The sequence below is a fragment of the Melanostigma gelatinosum genome (genome assembly GCF_949748355.1).
Source record: "Melanostigma gelatinosum genome assembly, chromosome: 3".
Lineage (NCBI taxonomy): Eukaryota > Metazoa > Chordata > Actinopteri > Perciformes > Zoarcidae > Melanostigma > Melanostigma gelatinosum.
This window is the reverse complement of record NC_136636.1, coordinates 18,620,269-18,642,359: the sequence shown is the minus strand read 5'-3', so window position 1 is coordinate 18,642,359 and position 22,091 is coordinate 18,620,269. Positions and strand designations below refer to the sequence as shown.

The following is a 22,091-nucleotide window of genomic DNA, read 5'->3' as shown; positions in this document are numbered from 1 at the left end:
TGATTTGGAAATAGATGAGATGCATTGAGCTTTTGTAGCACGCAGTGTAGTTCTATTATATTTCAAACTCAAGCCATCCTCCATAACCGACTTGCATCAAGCCAATGATGCTTTCAGCACAGTCTTACTCTCATCTCTTTTTTTTTAATCCACTCACTACAACTACATTCTTACTCTCTGGAATAAGTTCCTGGTTTCACAAATTCTTGTTGGGAAGCCAAATAGTTTCAATCATCTCTCTCTTTCATCATGATCCATGTACGAATCTAAATATTTGACTTGGTTCACAGAGGCTAAGGGTTTTTTATAAACGTTGTAACCGCCCATCCACCAAGCCCCATCCCCTGCATCTCTAACTCCTCCCTGATCCACAGCCTCCTGTCTGCTTTCCCACACAGCCTTGTTAACATTTCTACCGCTCTCTGAATTTCTGCCAGTAAGGAAATAATAAACAGATTATGTCTTCGAGTCCACTTAACATCAATCATCGCTTTGCTCGGCGCTGTGCTCGCTGTGGTTGCCTTTAGTGATTCTCATTCAGAAAATGACTCTGTCTTTACGCTGCACTCTTCTGTTTACACTTTACTGAACCTGTTACTTAATTCCAAGAGGAGTTATTGTGGTCTTGCGGTAAAAACAGAAAACAACACTTGGCTGCTGAATAACTTGGGGCCTTTCTAGTGTACATGACAAAGTGTTGTATAAAGACACAAAAAAACATTCAAAATATTCAAAATATTTCATCGTCTTTTAATTCCATCTGTGTGCCCCGGAAGCAGGCAAGACAGCACAGGCTACACATTGAAAACAATGTTCTTACCACACGTTTTGAAGTTGTATGATTGACAACACATGGGTGGTCAACCTTTAGTGAATGTGAACCTTGTATTAATAACATAATCAGAATCAGAATCAGAATCGCATACATGGAATTTGACTCCGGTTTCCACTCCGCTCTCAATGTGCAAACACAAATGTACAATAAACAACAAAAATATATATAAAGAATAAAAAAGGGCAGCAAAATAAGTAGAACATATGTAGGTATACACATTTAAGAGCTATATACAATATAAGTATAAATATATATCCAAAAGAAAAGTGTACATATATATATATATATATATATATATATATATATATATATATATATATATATATATATACACACACACACACACATGTGAACATAAACCTATCAACAATGGCAATGGAATGTGTGGTTATATTATGGTTTACTGCATATCGACCAAGTAAACGCAGGTTTTGTGTTGGAGTGCTAAGCATGAGTTATTCATGAGCCAAATTCACCTGGATGGATGAAAATGGAGAGATGGAAATGCATCAATTATGCTAAACTCTGTCAGGACAGACCTCCGAGTACACATACAGTACATACATAGTGTACAGTTACTATAATGCACAGTCTGTCTTGTCCCATCCTTTTAAGGAGGTTTGTCATTTGTCACCAGTCTGTGTGGGTTTAGGTGTTTTTGTGATATAGTTTGTATTTGTCACACACCCACTTTGTTGCACGATTGATCCCCCATTCGTTCAGGAAACAGCTTCAGTTTGTAAATATTGCCATCTTGTGGTGAAAGAAAGACCTTTTTTAAAACGTGTCTAAAAATTCAACCCTGTATCTGGTTTTCTGGCTGGTTAGTTAGAAAAAGTGAAAGTAAAATGTATTACATTCCGTGCTTGAGTAACAAGAATATGATTTGTACCTTTCTGCACGGCTTTCACAGAGCAAGAGGAAGTATCTCAAATGGTTCACAACACAGAGGAAGTTTAACAGACAGAAAACACGGACATTTATTTGCTCAACAATATATTTTCAACAATACATGTTTTCTCTCGAGCATCAAGTGTTGAGCGACGGTGTGAATTGTGGAGAATGTAGTTTCTTAAAATGTGACTAAATATCCAAAAGTGCCAAAGAATAAAAACAATGATTCTTCTCTTTTTTTGTGGCAAATTTAATCCTCATTTAATACATTTCTAACCACTTTTTGACATACAGTTATAGTGTGTGGGTGACACTCAACTCATGGCTCCACCCCCACCCATGGGCCCCATGTGACCCAGTGTCAGGGTGAGGCTCTGGGTGCACTTGTTTCCGAGGGTTCGACGACGACACAGGAGCAGGAGGCCAAGGCCTGAACGGAGTGTTTGTGGAGCAATGAACTACCAACAGAAACTGGCTGAAAAACTCACCATCCTCAATGAGAGAGGGAATGGGGTGTTAATACGCATGAACTACATTAAGAAGGTGAGGGAGAATAGGAAGATTTATAGAGGCAAGTTGTCTGTGTAACAGAAATAAGGAACTTGACTTTCGACTCATAATCTTACGCCTTGATAGTTTTCTAAAAATATGTTCCTGCGGACAGTTCTTACACTATACAAAGAGTTAACAGTGTATGCTTTTTTACTGCTCAGGAACAAATTGAAATTGAATCATATTCAGAATGTTTCTCCTCATTTCTAATGTGAGATTCGTAGAACTGTTGAAAGAGGACGAGAGCTGGATCTACATTTGTGTCTACAATACAAATAATAATGATTCTATGAAGCCAAAGACGTTAAAGTAATTTATCTGTAATGCAGAGAAGTACTACAGAGTCTTATAAGAATGTGAATTACCAGTTATAACCCGGTAATGCACAGTTTCTCAAAATAAAGAAACTCTCCAGGAGCTGTGACTTAAACTGCTGTGATGAAACGATGTTAGATAATTGTAACAGCTGTGTACTTAGTTTTATAGGCAGCACTGTCTTCCAAACGCAACTGAGTTTATTTTCTCCAAAGAGGAAGTGCAGACAGGAAGTCAGTCTGAGTTGTCAGTCACCTCAAATTTCAGTTATTCTAAACTGAATGCTGTGAAACTCACACATCAGATTATATGCAAAGAGACCAGTGAAATATTATGAAGAAATCGGAAAGTATAATTAACTAATGTATAATGTATTTCTGGACGTGACATGCAGGAAGTGACACATGCACACACACACACACACACACACACACACACACATGTCCCCTTTCGGTAACCCCATTTCAGCATGTGTATGCATCGACTGTGTGACTGCACTCACCAGGAGGAGAAGTGGAAGAGCAGTTTCATTTTGAGCCCAGTGAAGATGTGCTGAGCATGCATGCATTTTTGATTCCAGCAGTCAGACTTCACTCTTGGGAGCTGCTACACACTCTTCTACTGTCAGCTTCCTAACAGCCCCACAGGGGCAGTTCAGTGTTCACTATTCTGCTCAGAGTCACCTTGAGTGCTGTTGTTGACAGGTGCTCTTCTGACAAGCTAGCTTCTCTAACCAGTGGCTATAGATGCCACTCAAAATGTAAAAAATGCTGTCAGTGTCAAGAGAACCCACAGAGCATGATGGCAGGGCTTGACAACTTTATTTAACTGCCAGAACCTTCAGAGTGAAATATAAAAAAAAGTCTGGCCGAGCATTACAGTATGACTGATCACATCCTCACATCTTCATATTTTCCCAACCTCTGTTACAGACCTGTGCAGACCCTAAGATGCGGCCATCCCTCCTGACCGATAAAACCATGGAGCCTGCCATCAAATACATCAACAAGAAATTCCCCAACATTGACTTCAGGGGAAACATTGTAAGTTTCACTAAGTTTGAAAAAAAACCCCCATCTTATTATGAAATTGTAAAACAACTGACCTGTGAAAACAAAGCTTTGATGATCAGCGTTACCCATGCAAGTCATCTCGGGCTATGGTATTATATTGCATGAGATTGGCTCTATGAGTATATCTGTTATTGTGTCCATACTTTGTTTATATATGTGTTTCTTTAATGTAAACATTTGCTTGTGTCTGATGGTTTACGTAATCAAGTATGGAAGTGAAGCAAATGAATGAAGTCACAGGAAGAGCGACTTCTACTTTTCAAACAATATGATGCTTCATAATACCTGACCAGTAATGAAAAGTTCTCTCTTTTTTTTTTTCTTAGCAAAATCTGACCGGCATACAGAGACAGAAATCTGAAGTGTTGGCAGGTGCAGCAAGCTACTACGACTCTTTCCTGGATGTCATAGAGTTCAGGGTGATAATCTCTTTTTCTTTCACACAACATGACAAGGAACTACGCGACAATAGCAGAGGAAGAAACAGAAGCATAACATGACAACATAAAAACAATCAAAATGAAAAGACATTTACATTATTCTTTCTCTCTTTTGGAAACACAAATGTGGTATAGAGGACAATGATGGTGTATTTCTTTCTCTCTACTTCCTTCTGCTATCTTGTTTTCCAGGATACATTTACATATAGAGTGGTTTATTCTCATATAGGAACATATTTAATTGTATTCCAAATATCAAGGACAGTTGGCTCACTGTGGTTTGGTGCAGTTCATTACACCTCCCTTGACATTTGCATATTTCTGTGATGGAGGTCGCAGCCAGCCTAATGCATCATCTTTATTTGTGAGATTGAGAATAACTCAATCATGATGTTATAAAATGATTATTAGGCTACAGGAATCTTTGAAAACGTGTTTAAGAAATCACTTTGTAGGCTTAACATCATTTCGATGTTTTTTGTTTTAACCCTTGTCTGTTCTTCATTCAGGACCACGTCTATGAGTTGTTGAACACCATAGATGCCTGTCAGTGCTTCTTTGACATTGTAAGTATTTAAGATGTATTTATTCATAAGTCAGGGAAAACGTTTCATTTAAACCAAACATCTGCTGATTTCTGACAAGCTGTCACTCTTTTTATACATCCTGCTATACGATGCTGTTTACTCCTTCCACCTACCTATTGCAGGTTACGTTTTCTCTTCTCACTGCCCACAGCCTCCTCCTGTTCAGTTTGTCAGGTTTTTTATTATCACAATTAAAGTGGCACCCTTTACCTTGTGCATTATGTATATTTTACTGTATAATTCAGCGATCCGTGTCTCCTGCTATCTGATTTGCACAGCCCATGTTGGCATTTTAAGCACCTCGCAATGCTTTGATTTATTATTATTTTCCCTCAGCGCAGGACCTTTTCTTCAACCATTTGTCACAATCAATAGTGAAGTCTACTTGAACGAATTATTTTTATTTGACACCCTTAAAAGGATCTGTGATGTAATTTATTTTCAAACTGACAAATAATATTAAAGTAATATTTCAGCCCAAATCTATCATAAAATATCTAACGCTTTCTCCTTGAAAGGTGACCGTATGTTTGCTTAAAGAGGAAGAGTAGCGGCTGTGGTCATGAATTTGAATTCAGTCCGTCTCAATGGATTTCAATGGAGATAGGTTTTCAGGTTGGGATAAAGTAACAAAAGATCTAAATCGTTTAAACTACTCCCTCAGCTTAATCCACTTCTGTCTGTAACCCTGGTGTATTCCAAACACTCATATTTCTGCAAACACATTGCAAAATGCAGCTTGTTCAACCACTTTTCTCCGTCAGTAGGGAAACTACAACCTTTTTACAGCCATTTGCAGGATGCGTGTATTTTATATTCAAAGTATTTATTGTGATCTCTATTGATGTCTATGATGACAAATATTTTCCAACCAAAAATCTCCAAAACTGATTTTTTTTTTGAAACTATTTTAAACATACAGTTAATGAAAGCCCCCGTTCCTGATGTTCAATAACAATGTCTTTCTTCTAGGTGTCCACATTAGCTCTACTGTATCTACAGTTGACCAAACCTCAGTAGTTGATGAGTTAGGAGTGAGAATGTGTTGCCTAGTTAGACCACTTTCAGTCATTTCAGAACCACTGTCTACATTTTTTATTTTATTTCAGGCGATCAACTTTGACTTCACCAAGAACTACTTGGATCTGATCATCACATACACGTCTGTCATCATAACGCTCTCTCGCATCGATGATAAGAAGGCACTGGTGGGCATGTTCAACTGTGCCCATGAGATGACCAATGGGAGCAGGTGAGGAAACATGAAACTGCATATATGAGGTACAACGTAATTTGATGGATGGATGTGCAGTTATTCACCCTTAATGATCAAGATAGCATCCAGTGGTGTTGCATTTGCTACGTGCAGCTCTCTATCTCCAACAAACTGCAGGAAAGTGTGTGATTCATGAAAACCAATACTTTTATTATCAGTCAGGTCCTTGTAGGTAATGCTAGACTGACACAGTATCAGCAATGCTGTATCATTATATACTGTCCTACTTCTTTTCCTTCAAATGATGATTGATTGCATGCTGTAATGAATCCTGCAGTGACCCCGCCTACCCACGGCTCGGCCAGATGTTTGTGGAGTATGAACATCCTTGGAAGAAGCTAACTGAGGAGTTTGGCCCTCACACAAGGGTACAGTAAATTGTAAAGCTACGTCAACATGTTGATAATTTCCTTGAGATAAAACGTAGGGGTTGACGCAGTAAAGTAAACTAAACATTCTGTATAATTCAACTTAGTACAACTATGAATGCATATTGAAACACATAACGTAAATGATGAATGATAAACACTCCTGTCTTGTCACAACACTGCACTTTAGTACTATACTATATCGCCACCCAAAACATTGCACCATAATGATGATTGTTAAACACCTCATTCCTATTATTATTGATTTGTGGCTATAACAGCCTCCACGGGGACATGTTTCCATTCAGTCACAAGAGAATAAGGGAGGACGGGCACTGATGTTGTGATGAGGTCTGACTCGCAGTCGGAGCTTCAGTTCATCCCAGAGGTGTTAGATGAGGTTGAGGTCACGACTCTGTGTAAGCCCATCAAAGTAGTCAGTTATATGTGGATGCTATATCTTGCAAGTGCTTTATCAACACAATACACCTTTTACAATAATAATACAAATGATTCATCATTTATATTTACTCCTTTACACTGGCACTTACATTGGCCTCTGAGGTGGAGCATTCAATATGTCTTTCTGCAAAAACATGTAAACCTCATCTTTTGAGCCTCCAGCTTGTTTTTTTTGTCATAATTTGCTGTGAAGTGCTGCTTTCTTTCTCTGTCTCTGTCATTTTGCCTCTTTCTTTTTCTCCGCATCCCTCTAACTTCCTCGTTCACTGTTTTCCTTCCCTTCTCTGTCCATCTCCCAGTCTGTGACGGCGGCGTTGCTGTCTCTGAAGATGGTCTACCCACGCAGGAACCTGCCAGCAGAGCAGTGGCGGAGCGCCCAGCTCCTCAGCCTGCTGAGTGCTCCGGCTGCCATGCTGGACCCGGCCTGCTGTGACACTGTGAGTCCGCCCTCCCATCACCTCTCCTCCCGTATTTATCTCTGATAGCGGAAGGGAGAGCGAGGAAGAGGTATAGTGTCTAGATTATGTTTTTTCCAGGCACAGAAGAGAGAAAAGGTGTCACAGCTAAATTATGCAACAACATGAAACGCATGTCCTCTTATTATAGAGCTTTCATTTAGAAAATGATTCATTTTATTGTCTTATGACCTCTCTGCTCCTCCTTGAACTCTGTCATTACGACGCCTGTGGCCTCCTCATAGAGGAATCACTCGTCCTGTCGAGCCAGGGACCTCCAGGCAACAATTTCAAAAGATAAATATTTTAATGGAAAAGATGGCCCGCATTTAAAGTCTATCGAGAAAACTGATAGATACAATATAACATTTTTGTATTTCTTAAAGCATATTTAGGGAGGATGGTCAATATTTCCAGGAGGTTTTTCCAAAATCTATTGATGAGTGGGAACCAGAACAGAGTAACAATGAAGATTCTGATGGCTACCATGTAGTCTAACTGACAGGATTTGACTTCGTCAAACAGGCATCCGGCTTTGTACATGCTGTAGTGAATGTGTCTTTACTGGAGGTTAATAACCTTGTTGTTCACCACAGGTGGCGTGTGAATACCTGTCTATGGAGGTGATGGAGCGGTGGATCATTAGTATGTATACCTCATCCTATGTGATAACGTCCTCCTTCTGTTCACTTTATGCAAATATATAGACATCACAAGGATTGTAGCTTGAGCACATTGCAGACACACTTACATCTTGCAGGTATTTGAGTGAGCAGAACACACAACAACAGTATATTGATGGTTTGTATTACTGCTGAAAGAATTTAGCTTCGGAGATATAACCAGTTAACAACGTCTCTACATTTGTCATGACAGGAGCACTGTCACATGCTAAACTGATTGTACCTTAAATGTTGACTGTGCTCCTTGCAGTCGGTTTCCTGTTGTGCCACAGCAGCCTGAATACAAACCAGGCCTCCCAGGAGCTGTGGAAGATGGCTCTACGTAGCGGCCTCTACCTGGTCCTAACCAGAGATGAAGTACTCAACATACACAAGGTTTCCGAGGACCTCTTCGACAGCATGAAAGGGTACGTATACGCTGCACTGCTACATTATGAGAAGTAGTCCTACTTGATCAATACAAATTTAAAAAGCAATAAAGGTTAAATGTATGAATGAGAATTTCTCTATGCAAAAGTTTTGTGGTATTTTAACATATCAAAGGCAATTGTTGAGGACATATATATATATTTGTTTTAAAAGTACATTTCCCTAAAATCAAATGTATGCAGCTGAAAAAAAGAGTATGGCAATAAATAATCTTTAATTCTCCTTAAAAAATTTAAAAAATCACAAACAACACATATAGTCAGTAAGTAGTATGTAATACCCTTAGTGCCTTTATATTCGGAGAGGAAGACAATGGATTACTGTACAGACAAAAGGTTGAAGAGAAAAGGTGATGACGTTGATATAATGTACTATAAACTAGATATCACAGTATAGTTGTTACTCGATTACATTGTAAGACTTATTTGTATTTAGAGTTTCAGAAGAAATTGCTTCCATTGCTAAATGAATACGTGCCAAGACAAAGATGACACATATTAGAAAAAGGTCAATATTGCCTCACCACATGGAATTATACATTTTTACATTGTAAATTAGCTTCTCATCACATTTGTTTATTTTTTTCTTCTATCAGATATAACAAGCGAGTTGCAGACATCAAGGAATGCCGTGAGCATGTTTTACTCAACTGGTAAGACTTTCAGGAAACTAAACTTTTGTCATTAATATTCATTGATGAGTATTTTCTTTGAAATGAGCCGTGGGAACCAAATGTCTCTGATCATTTCCTGTGTTATTACCAGTGGAGCTATGCACCGAGAGAGGAGGCAGTTTCTCAGAGGAGCGATGATGGAATTATTTAAAGTTCTGGAGGATGAACCTGGACTTCTGGGACCAAAGGTACAAGGACACTAACGAGGATAACAGCTACACTCGAGGAATTTAAATGAGTTCATTACTGCATGTTAGAAGTCAAAAATAAAATGATGGACTGATGAAAAACAGTATCTTTGATCCAGCCTCTCTGGAGAATATTTGGACAGGAGGAGGGGATTCTTTTGAATGACCCTGCGTTTCACAGTAATCATGACTTCACTGATCTGAGACTCTTTGCTCACATTCCTATTTCTTCTCTCTCCTGTGTGCCAATCAAATCTCCAAGGCCTTGTTTGTCTTCATGGCTCTGTCATTTTCCCGTGACGAGGTCCTGTGGCTCGTCAGACACTCTGAGAATATGCCAAAGATAAAGACGGCCGAGGACTACATTGACAAGTAGGTCATAGGTGCTACTGTGGAGGTCACTCTGTGTCATTTTAGTGTGCAAAAATCTGGCAGCGAGCAGGTTCTCCCCGCTGCAACTTAAGATGTCTCGTCCTAAAGTGTGCACATGAGATTTTACAGTGACCTTTTTGTACACATTTAAATGATGAAATGTAATAAGAAATGAATATGTTTAGTGTTCATTTGCTTTTTCTTTTTTTTTCCCAGTCAGATGGCTGAGCTGCTGTTCCACATGGAGAAGTTAAGAGGTCTGATGGCAAAGTACAGCCATGTGGTTCAACGCTACCACGTCCAGTACCTGGCACAGTTCGATGCTTTGGTTCTCAATGACACCATACAGGTACCTGTAGATATAAATGTCAAATACAGTAAAAGGGGCAGGATACAATTCTGTGCATTTTTCTTTTGTTAACTGACGGGCAGGCAGTGTCAGAAAGGAGAAAGTCATCAATGTTTTTATTACTGAATGCATCCCTTATTCTCCTTCTACAGCATGAATTAAGGGAACTTTTTCTCCTCTGCAGAACATGTATGTGTGTCCAGAAGAGGAGTCTGTGCTGATGACTTCATTCGTCTCAACCCTCTCTGCTTTGTCAGTCAAACAAGGTAATCACAAAAACACACTGCAGATTATTGCAGCTTGTGTACACTCAATAGTGTTCTCTGCTTTAAATGCAACATAAAACGTTACATTTCAATGATGATTCAATTTTACTCTGCAGTGGAAAAAAAAGAGGAGTTTGATTTCAGAGCACTTCGATTGGACTGGTTGAGATTGCAGGTAAGTAGGTTTGCTGCAACATATCAAATATTGCACAATATTCATTCTAAAACATGGTGAATGCCACCCTTATATTTCCTTGTCTTCTGTTTTAGGCCTACACAAGTGTGAACAAGGCCCCTCTTCCACTAAAGGAATACCCCGACTTAGCAAAGGTGATGAACTTGATTCAGTTTCACACCAGGATGGTGGACAGTTTGGAAGAACTTCTGCAGGACACATCTGAGGTGTCCATGCTCGGGTCAGTCTCTTCTCTTCTCTTCTCTTCTCTTCTCTTCAAGACTAAATACTTTCATGTCCTAACTGTTTATTATCTTGTTTGCTTAACAGTTACTACCCGCGCGTCTTTGAGAAGATGTTTTGCCAGAGCAGCGAGGAGATGACCATGAAGCGTTACCTCATGGCTTTCCCGCTGGTCTGTTCTCACTTCAGCCAGTGTGGACATCCTCTCTGCCCAGAGGAGGTCAGTGTTGAGTCATTTGCTTTCCAAGCTATTACATAAGCATCATCGAAGAAGCATTGAAGACACACGTTGGTTACACTCTGCATTAAGTTTGATTTCTATCACTTTATGACACACCTCACCAGCTGCAACATCACAGCAACATGTCAGTTTCTTAATCGTTTGAAACGTTTGCCAGTTTAGGGAGACAGACCTGAAAGAGTTCTTATACATTAACAGTGGACTGAATCTAACTGGAGAATATGCCCTCTACCTTTCTGTGTGTGTGTGTGTGCGTGTATGTTGTCTTCGTATATGCCTTACTGTGTCCTCTTTCATTGAACATACAGTATGTGCACACTCACATATGCTGCACTTGTTTGTGTTTCTAGACAGAGGCAATGGAGAAGAAGATTCTGCGCCTGTGTGTGACCTTCCTGGAGCAGATAGCCAAGCAGACCAGCAGTGTTGTGTTGGAGATATGTGCTGAGCAGTGCAACCTCAATGACCAGGTGAAGTCTATTTCAGGTTTAATATACATATATATACATATACAGTATATATGAGCATGTTTCCCAATATTTGCTAGGCTGAATTCTTCGTCTTTCTGTCTCCCTTCCGTCCCCCTTCCTTCTCTCCTTCCTCGCATCCATCTCTATCTACTTGATAACCCCTCAGCTGCAGCCCAAGCACTGTGCCGAGGCCATCAGCGCAGCTCGCCATAGAAAACAAAAGAAGCCGGTGCCAAAGAAGGGAGAGATCCAGAAAGAGAAACCAGGCGCCGAAAGCCTGAGAAAAGACCGGGCCGTTGTTACCAAGTCAGCTTTCCTTTTTGTTCCCCCACTTTTCTACTTATGTCTCTCTCTCTCCCTGATCCTTTAATCATTGTACTCAATTGGGAGACGTTTTGGAACTGATTTCTGGAGACATGCAGAATTATCAACGCTTGTTCCAGTCAAATTGATCCAGTCCATTAAAAAAAAACAATTGACACTGTACAGTTTTGCCAAGGTTGAAGTAGGTTAATGCAGTTCATGTTAGTAGAAATATGTTAATATTGGCTGACATTTCCAAATGATTTCCTTCACCCCATGACGCATTTCTGTCCTGAAGTTATCATGAGGACAAGATTAAAATGCTCTCACCGACGAGGCATTACTTGTCCTGAACTTTATTACCCTTCTGGTTGAACCAGTCAACGTTGACGGGTACTGAATCAAGCTATTCAAAATTAAGAAACGAAACCTCTCAGCATTGTTTTGATCATATTCTCTATGTAGCTCCAGTAAGAAAACTCACTAATTTAGTCGAAAGAGTCGTAATTCTGTCTCTCTCCCTCCTCTCAGTTTTCCTCCTCCCTGCATCAGTTTGGAGATGTTTTACAATTCTCTAACGGGTTTATTACCTTATTTGTCTGAGAAAAGCACATCCATACTACAGTCATTGTCAAAACATTTGTCTTAAAGAATTCATCCTCCCTTTTCTCTCTCTCTTTCTCCCACATCTCCTAGTGTGGACAAGATGCATCTGATGCTGACAGAGCTCTGCTCCTCCTACAGCCTCTGCAGTGACTTTATTGTCTTCGAACACATCGTCGTTCCCACAGAGTTCCTCATTTCCCACCTGGAGACACGCCTCTCTGAGTATGAGTGGGGATGGGGGCATTATTATATTTGTCTGAAAAAAATGTGGATGATGTGATGATTCCTGAAGTCTCTGAGGTGATGTTTGCCTAAAAAAAAAATCTTCCCCTATCTCATGTGCGGCAGAGGGATTTGGATTTTTTTGCGGATCTCGCAGCAATTACTGTCAGAAATATGCTAATAACTAACACGAGCGCTTGTTTTCATTGTGAAAGGAACACATTGTAGTATTGTTTCCTCAGTGCGTAAATGTGCTGTACAGTTGTACTCAGTGTACGAACATCATTTCATAATAGTTTTTTATACTGCTGACTCTATGTCCAAACTGATTGCTTATATGCTCACATACATGTTGCTCAGTAGGCTGACCGCCATCTTGGACAGGAGCTGTCGGAAATGTTAAACACTATTGACCAAGATGTGGCAGAGCACTGGGAGAATTCAAAAGTATCTCAAGCTGCAATTTTTTCCAAATTGTCACTCACTGATATACACCGTTTTTTTTTATTTCCTCCTGACAGTTCGGGAATCATTTGGAGCTTGTCTCTTTAGAAATGTCTCCTCCATCACGACAATGAACACTGATTTTCGATCTGATTCCTCCGTGTCAGGCTGTGCTGCACCCATTTAAAAACCTGAGAAGAGTTCCATCCCTTGCTCTGTGTCATTTCAGTGCTAACTGTTATTTAGATTAGGGATTGGTACCAGGGCAACCTAATGTTCCTGTGTATATGCTCTGCTTAGTCTCCCTGTCTTAGCTGATGATTATCTCCCCTGTCACCCTAAAATTAGCGTCCTTTAGTAGCAGCATGGCCAAAATTGTACAGACTAGTCAGGGAGAGAAAGAGAGGGGATTAATGGCCCGGAAATAAAATAAATAAAATTGAAGCCCTGGAGCAGTGAATGTGCTGACCTAATGAGAGTATAGTACCATGCCACCATGGCTCGTTTAACCCGTCTTGAGGTCCCCTCTGTCCGCCCTCAGCCCACTCCTGGTTATAAGTGACGTTGGTTGAACATGTTTCTCCAGAATCATCGTGAGAATGGCCAATTACAACCAGACCACCGAGGAGATAGCCCGTCCCTCAGACCTCCTGGCGGGGTTAAGAGCCTATACAGCCAGCCTGCACACCCTCTCCAGCTACATCAACCTGGACATCACCCGGCTGGTGAAGAACGTCCTGCTGCAGCAAACACAGCCACTGGACTCACGTGGAGGACAGACTATTACGACCATCTACACAAAATGGTGTGTGCAATACATATATGTGTATCAACTCTATGCTGCATGCGCGTGTCCATTTAAAACGCAGAGCTAGCACACGCAAGCATACCCTCTTGATTTCTCTTTCTCTGCTTTGTTTCCCGTCTTTCTGTGGCCCTCACTTTCACTCTTAAATTCAAACATCTGTTGAGTGAAGACACAACGGAGCTTTTGTTATGTTTGATTTTTCTGCACCTCAGGTTCCTGGAGAGTCTCTTGCGTCAGGCCAGCAACTCCCTCATCGTTCACTGTCCCACGATGCACTGCTTCGTCAACCAGGCTACTGACAGCGAACCAAGTTTCAGAGCGGAGGAGTTTTCAGATATATCAGGTCGGGCCCCAGCACTTAATCATTGCATATTTTGTATTATCACCATTGTCTTTTCACAACGAAGGTGATAACGGTAATGGGAGACAAATAATCCATAGCTTAGTATGAAGGTTATAAAGCTATTCACTGACTTTCATTGTGTGATACAGTGTAGGAAATGTAATTCAGATGACAGTCATCAGTGACATGCAGAGCTTAGCATCCACAGCTTTTCCATGATGTACACTACATTCACGTGCTAGAATTTTTGTCTTGTGGGTGTAATATGAGAAAGGTTTTTAAACATTATTCCTTTCTCTGAGAATGTTTGCCTGACAAGAGCAAAAACGCCTCAAAAAGACAGATTTTTCTCCTCCATTTTCACTTTTTGCAGACATGCTTTTACAGACAAAAAGTACCCTTGTCCTCTAAGGTTTAATGTTCACGGGTCCACAGATCAAAGACATGACTCACTCTTCTCAAAAACGTCCCCAAACTCATTCAGTCCTGACGCCACACTCAGAGGGAGTGTTATTGCTCAAGAGGATGTGGAGCTAGTTATTGTGGTGGTGTGTTGTGTTTTTCTTCATACTGTCGGTCATGTAGTTTATTCTGACACTGCCTGATGAATGTAAAGCTCAGTATTGCTTATCATCTCCCCCGCTCTTTCGTCCTTGCATCGTAACTATTCCAGCATCACTTGTGTCTCCACCACCCAGCCTCCTGTTCTGCCTACACGCTGCCTTGTTAGAGCAGTGGACCTCCGGCTGTTTCAATATCTACTCCACAACAGACCTTGGCTCATGCAAACATAATAGAGATACATACCTTAGGCATGCACACACACAGTATCTTGGAGACCACTGAACTTCAATAGACGCCTGCACACCATGTCGTCATCGTTGTCTATATTTACTCCATAGTGAGGTATCTGCGTGCCTCTCACTGACTCATTTGCCATCCATTAACCACCTCCAATTTTAACAACACACATCCTTATCCATCCATATTTAGGCAGAGATGTTGAGCTGAGTGAAAGATCTAAAAGCTGCAGTTGTCTCTCTCTCATTGATTCCGCTACACTCAAAAATCTAATCTTTCATATTTTATAGAGGTTATTTTCTAAAAAAAAATCACTTGAAGCAAACCAAACATCTCCACTTGAGCCTGTTTCTTTTGTGCATTTTTGTAAAAATGTCAATTTAAGCTTCTGTTGATCACTCATCTCCCTCCAATCATAACCCATAAATTATTCATATCATCTTCTGAGCAGAGTTACAGGCCCTGGCGGAGCTAATTGGTCCATACGGCTTGAAGTTTCTGAGTGAAAACCTGATGTGGCACATCACCTCGCAAGTCAGCGAGCTGAAGGTAGAGTATGATGCAATGGGCTTGTTTCAAGGATGTAGATCAGTGGCCCGCTGAATAACCTGGGTAACTTTGATATGAGTAGTACTGGTCTGTAGCAGGGAGACAACACTGCTCTACTAAGGCAGAGCAGTGACATCAGAAGCAGTGTAGCTGAGACTAAAGAAAACGATTTATTTTTTTACCCCCAAAAAGGAACTGCCATTGACTCTATAGAATATACCTAAAATATGCAGATAGGCTACTGCACTCTTCCCTTGGATCGACTGTAAGAGAAAATGCATTATCGACCAAAAAATGTGTTCTTTAAGCTTTCATGTCCATTCTAAGAGAATACATTTACAATCCATAGCTAATAGGAATTCAATGAGTTTCAGTTTTGATGTTTTCGTCTGTCCATCTGCTACTCATGTTGACGTTAAAATCAATATAATAAAGTCTGGAAAGATTTTTGTGTTTCAAAGCTACCTTCATCTTGTCAAACCTGCATATCTCTTTTAAATCAGTTGCTCCTGTGCTGTGTCAGGCTCCACGCTTTGACACTTAAGATTGAAGTGAGGAGCTCTGAACTTGCTGAGAGACAGATCTGTCACAGCCATGACCCCTCTCCTACACAACTCCCACCTGAAGGTGGTTTTATCACTTATCTCACTTCCTTCTCTTCTGTCAGAAACTGGTGGTTGAGAATATGGACGTCCTGGTCCAGATGAGGAACAACTTTGATAAGCCTGAGGAAATGGCCAATCTTAAGAAGAGGCTGTCAGGTGAGACGTTCAGATGGGAACGCGAGAGGTGATAAGAGATGTGAAGGAAGAGGTAACGGGTTCAAAAGGAAAGGAATGAATAAAAGGTATAGGGGTTTTGAAGGCAGACAGGAGGAGATCCGGTGGTGCACAAAGTGAAGATAGAGACAGAGAAAGAAGGAACGAGAACATGAAGCGAAAGAGGAGTCCTAACGTTGAATCACTGGAAGCAGAACTCCTTATTATTTATGTACTGACTGACATACACATGAATATCTTTGGCAGACCAGCGGTCCTCTGTACATCACTTATTCAGGCTAACATGATAGAAGTGAGAACTACCATCAGCACTTTCAGGCGCCAATGGTGCAAGAAAAACAAAGGGACGAAATAAGGTAGAAGAAAGGAAGAAATGGACTCTTCTCAGTGTCTTTATATCAAACCTCTGAAAATCCTTTCTGGTGCTATCAGCCAGGAGAGAAAAGCCCATTGAATTTACACAGAGGGAATCACAAATCATCTTCTTACATTTTTCTTTTTTTTACATCATTACAATGTTTTAGGAAGCCGAGGAAGGTAGAGCAGGAAGCTATTGCGAATAATTTGATAAAAATAAACATAAATAAATTATTATTTATGTTTATTTTTTCCTTCTGTACCTATAATCACAAAATTCAGCAGTACTTAAGAGCTCAAATTTTTTTCTGGATCTCCTTTACAAAGCTAATATAAGACAAATTATATAATCGTATAGATTGGTCACATTCACTTTTGTTTTCTTAGAGCCCAGAAATGAATTCAAGTGCAAATAACCAGGTTTGCGGTCCGACGCTCTTCACACACAGTGTCTCTGCTTTACTGCTTCATACAGCAGCAAACCTCTGATCTGTTTTGTCTGCACCTCTTTAGGGGGCGAGAACGTGCTGAAGAGGATGACCATCATCGGGGTGATCCTGTCCTTCAGATTGATGGCACAGGACGGTCTGAAAGATGTAAGATCCAACAAGTTTTTATGACAATATAAAGCTCTTTCTTATAGAGTGTATAGGCACAATTGACAAAAATATCTTTTAAAATTAAGAGTAAAAGTTCATTCTTGACATTGGGAATAGTGGTTTGAGAACTTCTTTTTTTTTTAAGTCTCAAGTTTCACTCACTAGCTTTTCCGGAGCTTTCAACTGCATCTCAAAGTCTTCATCAGTAGTTGGAGTTATCTCAATTTTTTATACAAGTTTTATGTTTTTCTGTCGGCCACATGTTGTCATGTGATTGAAGTTCCATAACATGTGATGAGAAATGATCAAACTCTGCAAGGTGCAGTTGAAAGCGCTGCGGAAAAAAAGTAAGTGGATCTTGAGTAATCTTTTTTTATTCTTATTTTTAAGTCAAATACAGTTCTCTATTTAAATAATGGAATAACAGTTTAAAAACGGTGATTCATGGTTCCATGCACTGCATCTCGTATAATATAAAGCTGGAAGAAAACTGCCCTTGACTTAGTAGCTTCAGTACATGAAGGTTTTTACTCGATCGTGTATGATCTCAGTAGTATTGTGTCATATAATCCTGTAATCTAGATCCTGAATAAGCATTGTCCAAACCTGATCGGGCCCATCGATTGCCTGATGGACTTCATCTCTCCTGAAGCTGACATCAAGGTAAAATACAGCTTGTATACCACTTAATGGCAGCTACACTGGAAAAACAGCAACAGTACGTTAAGATCCCACAGAGCACTCTAAGTGCAAAAGTCAGGGTTTCACTTTGCATGAATCATCCCATTACAGTTTATCAACGGTATGTTTGCTTTCACAGGGCCGACTTATCGTGGGAGAATTTATGTTGAAGACATATTGTTATATTTGCATTCATCTAAACATATTTACATTTCAGACATTGGGGGATTGACTGATTTACATCTTGGGTTAATATTACAGAATATACTAACAGAAAGTGTGCAACAGTGGATCTGAGAGTTGCAGAGGAACAGTTTTTTTCTATTCTCTAGTTGCCTACCAACCAAATTAAATTCCTTATCTCCCTCTGGAGCTATCTGTGTGACTGTGACTCATGAACTCCCCCTCCCTTACTTACGTCTAGCCTCTGATTGAGGCATGACAGCCGTGCCACAGCCGCGGCCAGGATAACCCCAAAGACGTCAGCAGCCCCCTCATGCCTCCGTGAGAGAGACTGTGACCGCTGCTGCAGCTCCGCAGTCAAAACCACATCAGTGGAAACATTCTGCCCAGACAGGCCAACCATGCATGCAACCAGAAATAGGGCAATATCAAAACCTGTGTGTCATTACAAAAGCACCCACTGATATAGTGTCATTGCATGTCCAGTATGTCACTTCTGTGGCTGCTACATGAAATACAAAGTGCACACCAGCATAATGGCTTTTTTTGTGGTGTTTATCAGCAACTAAATGCAACTAAATGAGGAAAGTTTAAATGGTGCAAAAATCTAAATTGCACTTTCGGTAGAAGCTTATTTCAGCTCTACTTCAATTCATGCTTTATGGCTTACAGGTGACTCTAAGCATTTTTGAGCTGGCTTCAGCTGCAGGGTTGACGTGTGATATCGATCCCGCCCTTGTCGCAGCTATCAGCAATATGCAGACAGGTAACACTAAAACTACCAGTGGCACTTCTGTAAACAGCTTGATCTAATGGCTTAGTCATCTGTAATGAAGAGCCTTCTTTCATTCCTTAATGCTTTCTGTGAACAACCTGCAGATAACACGTCAATTGACGAGGAGTACAAGCTGTCCTGTTTGCTGCTGGTCTATGTCGGCGTATCCCTGCCGACACTGGCGCTGGACCCCAACTCTTTCTACAGCCGAGAGCATGGAGGTGCATATCAATCCATTTATTTTCAGCTGCTAGAAACTGCTTGCCAGATCTCAACCAAATACTAATCGTCACTACTTCCAGCCATTACTTACCAGCCGCTGATAGAGTATAACAAGGTTATCCACCCTCAAACATTAGGCTTAATAGCATCGCTGTGCATCATACTTTCCGCATGGTCCTCAGCAAACTATGTTGGTTAATGAGAAACACGTTTCTTTTGAGACACTTTTGTTTACAGATAAGTTCAGCTGACGTGCATCGATACAGTTACTCTTGGCATGTGGCCCTGCTTACCCTAAGCGCTTGGCTCAGAGCCTGGCCAGCAACATTAAGAGCAGCAAATAGCCGAGATTTCTATCGGAGCACAGGGTGGCGTTTGTCTCAGATTATTTTCTTTGTCTCTATTTTCCATTGGCGTGTTGGAAATAGATTTACCCTGTGAGCCAGAGGACGTACGCTCAGTATACTTCCTCTTATGTGTTACGGATCATCGAGTTAATTTCGCTAATTGTCGGGCAATGAAAACATCTTCTCTGTGGCCAGGGTTACAGGACATGCTACTCTGTTCTTTCTATTTGTCAGTGCTGATCTCTGTGATTTTATTTCATCAGGACACAACAACAACATCCACTGTTTAGCTACAGCCATAAACCAGCTGGCTGCTGCCATGTTCACCGTTCAGAACAAGAACATAGAGCAGCACCTCAAAGAGTTTCTCATGGTGAGTGGCAAACATTTTGTTTTTCTTTACACAGTAAATGTCTTACTTTTCAAATTGAAATCACCTTATTTAAGATAAAGCCGAGTGGAGCGTTGGTTATCCTGCATTTCAATTTAAAATAAAAAAGAGTTTGATTTTATACAACTATTAAGACAGTGCTTCCGAGGTGTCACAACTAGGGGTTTCAATCGGAACCTTGGTAGTAAATCAGAAAATCTAAATTCTGCTCCACTAAATTCTGTTTCATATTTCTGACAATTTTTTGCTTCAGACCTCTAAAAGAAGCCTCTGGAATGGGAATCACTTCAATTGAACAGTGATAGACCTGCAGCGTGTAATAAGGGTCTAAAGTAGACATCGATTGGTATTAAGGTCGAGGAGCACTGACTTAATAACGTGTTTCACAGAAAAGGCAGACGGTCATGCCATGGTGCAACGAATCTTAGAAAAGCCCTAAATGTGACAGGAATATGTCGAGGGATAATTGGTTTCTTGGGCACACTACACCACTGCTATGACAATATTTCAGTTTAAGAGCTTTCTCAAGACACTGCCAACCTGTGCCCCAGCTGAGGTTTAGGTCGAGTCCAACAGTGTTGAAACTTTCCAGTTGTTTGATCTGCCTCTTTTTAAACTTTGTGTTATTCCACAGCTGGCCTCCTCCACTCTGCTTCAGTTGGGACAAAACGTGGAAAGAATGGAGAGCAAAAACCGAGAGTCCATCTACCTGCTTCTACACAGGGTAGGTTTCACAGTAAAATCATGTATTTTTAAATTTCCAATAAGACTTAAGTGGGTTTATAATTGACTAATGACTTTTCATTAACTTAGGTTTTTCTCTGTACAATAAGCCATCACACCTGCAGTGTTTTTTATAATGGATGCATTGTTTATCTTTAAAGCATTAATAAATGAATGATAAACAAAAAAATGCAAACAACTCTTGCACCACTTTCTTCTGTTTGGGTGACGTTTGCTTAAAACTACGGTGCCCAGCTGTTTTGAGAAATGACTTAAAGGAAACTATATTTTTCCAGCTTAAAGATTTACATCTTCAATAGAAGTGAATGAGCGTTTTGCCCTTTTAATGGGATTTGTTAATAATAATAACAATATGGAGTAACTCAACATTTAACAATTTTAACACTAATTCACTCAGATTGTGGAGGAGTCTCCATTCTTGAGCCAAGACATGCTGGAGCGCTGCTTCCCGTATGTCCTGCTCCGAAACGCCTACAGAGAGGTGTACAGGTCCTTCATCGTCACTCTGGGCTGAAGACTGTTAAATATTTCTCATGTAACATTTATTTATCCAAGATACTACGTGCATGCATGTTTTGTTTTCATTATCGTTAAGTCTGTTATTCATACAGATCTGTATGCTGCTACCTGCTTAACCATGGCCTTAGATATTTGTATATAGTGCTTCCTGCAAGTCAGTGTTCCTTATGTACGCACATTACAAACGATCCTCCCTCATTTTACAAACTCTAGACTCGCTTTTGCGATGCTTATCTGTCAGGATTATTGTGTAGATTCACGACTGCTGTTGTATTACTAAAATCAGGTGTATTCTGTAACATCCCTCTTATATTTTACGTATCAGTGCCATGACATAAAGAAAACACATTTTAAGAATGTAACCACATTTATTTTGATTTAAATAGATCATTGTATTAATAGTTGGTGTATAACATTCTTTCTTACACATTTTACGCAAATAAAGATGATAACAATATACTATTTGTTTTTTTTTTCTGGTCTTTATACAACAAGTGGGCTTGCCTACTTCAAGTCTGTCCTCCAACCCAAATATCCTCCCATCCTTCCTTTTTGGATGAGAGTCATTTTTCATGTACAATTTAAACAATGCACTCCGGTTTTGCAGAACCAAAGGTGGTTGTCTTTAAATTTAGACGGAACTTTTGCGATTTCATTTTGCAACCAGGACATTCACTTTTTCCTTCCCGTTTCTTCTATCTCCTCCCTTCCCACCCTATTCTGAAGCTATATATCCGTTTGGTTGCCACATTGGACATCTGGATGTTCACACCTGTTTTAGTGCAGCTTGTGTGTGTATGTCCAAGGGGACATGTTCCCCTCGCTTTTTCAGGATGGAGTGTTGTACCCCTGAACTTGAACAAACTAGAATTATCACCTCATGGTCCGTCCAAAATGTCATGACTTCATCATATTATTTTATTAGGCAATTGTGTGAAATTGACATAATTAGCATATGCATTCTTGAGTTATGGCCAGAAACGTGTTTTGTGAGTTCACAGTGACCTTTGTCACTAAAACAATCATCAAAAATGGCATTGTATAGGCATTTTATTGTTCAAAATAATAAAGT

At 40.2% G+C, this 22,091-nt stretch overlaps 1 protein-coding gene across 1 annotated transcript; it reads left to right on the top strand.

Moving 5' to 3' along the window:
* The first annotated feature begins 2,137 nt into the window (after positions 1-2,137).
* Positions 2,138-21,449, top strand: nckap1l (NCK associated protein 1 like). The gene is made up of 31 exons (XM_079265861.1): positions 2,138-2,272; positions 3,529-3,639; positions 3,996-4,088; positions 4,619-4,675; positions 5,806-5,948; positions 6,250-6,340; positions 7,102-7,239; positions 7,854-7,902; positions 8,191-8,347; positions 8,965-9,021; positions 9,134-9,230; positions 9,493-9,602; positions 9,819-9,951; positions 10,136-10,217; positions 10,334-10,392; positions 10,488-10,633; positions 10,723-10,855; positions 11,227-11,346; positions 11,513-11,652; positions 12,346-12,477; positions 13,508-13,726; positions 13,942-14,072; positions 15,325-15,422; positions 16,090-16,183; positions 17,072-17,154; positions 17,740-17,820; positions 18,694-18,787; positions 18,901-19,017; positions 19,629-19,738; positions 20,391-20,480; positions 20,898-21,449. Exons 1-31 carry the CDS (start codon positions 2,183-2,185, stop codon positions 21,012-21,014), a joined length of 3,372 nt encoding a protein of 1,123 aa, XP_079121987.1. The 5' UTR covers positions 2,138-2,182; the 3' UTR covers positions 21,015-21,449.
* Positions 21,450-22,091: the final 642 nt, after the last annotated feature.

Excerpts from the sequence above, each read along its gene's own strand:
- nckap1l (XM_079265861.1), top strand. The coding sequence starts at position 2,183 with ATGAACTACCAACAGAAACTGGCTGAAAAACTCACCATCCTCAATGAG. Across the intron at positions 9,231-9,492 it reads CTGGACTTCTGGGACCAAAG|GCCTTGTTTGTCTTCATGGC; the intron begins GTACAAGGACAC and ends CAAATCTCCAAG. Across the intron at positions 12,478-13,507 it reads CTGGAGACACGCCTCTCTGA|AATCATCGTGAGAATGGCCA; the intron begins GTATGAGTGGGG and ends ATGTTTCTCCAG.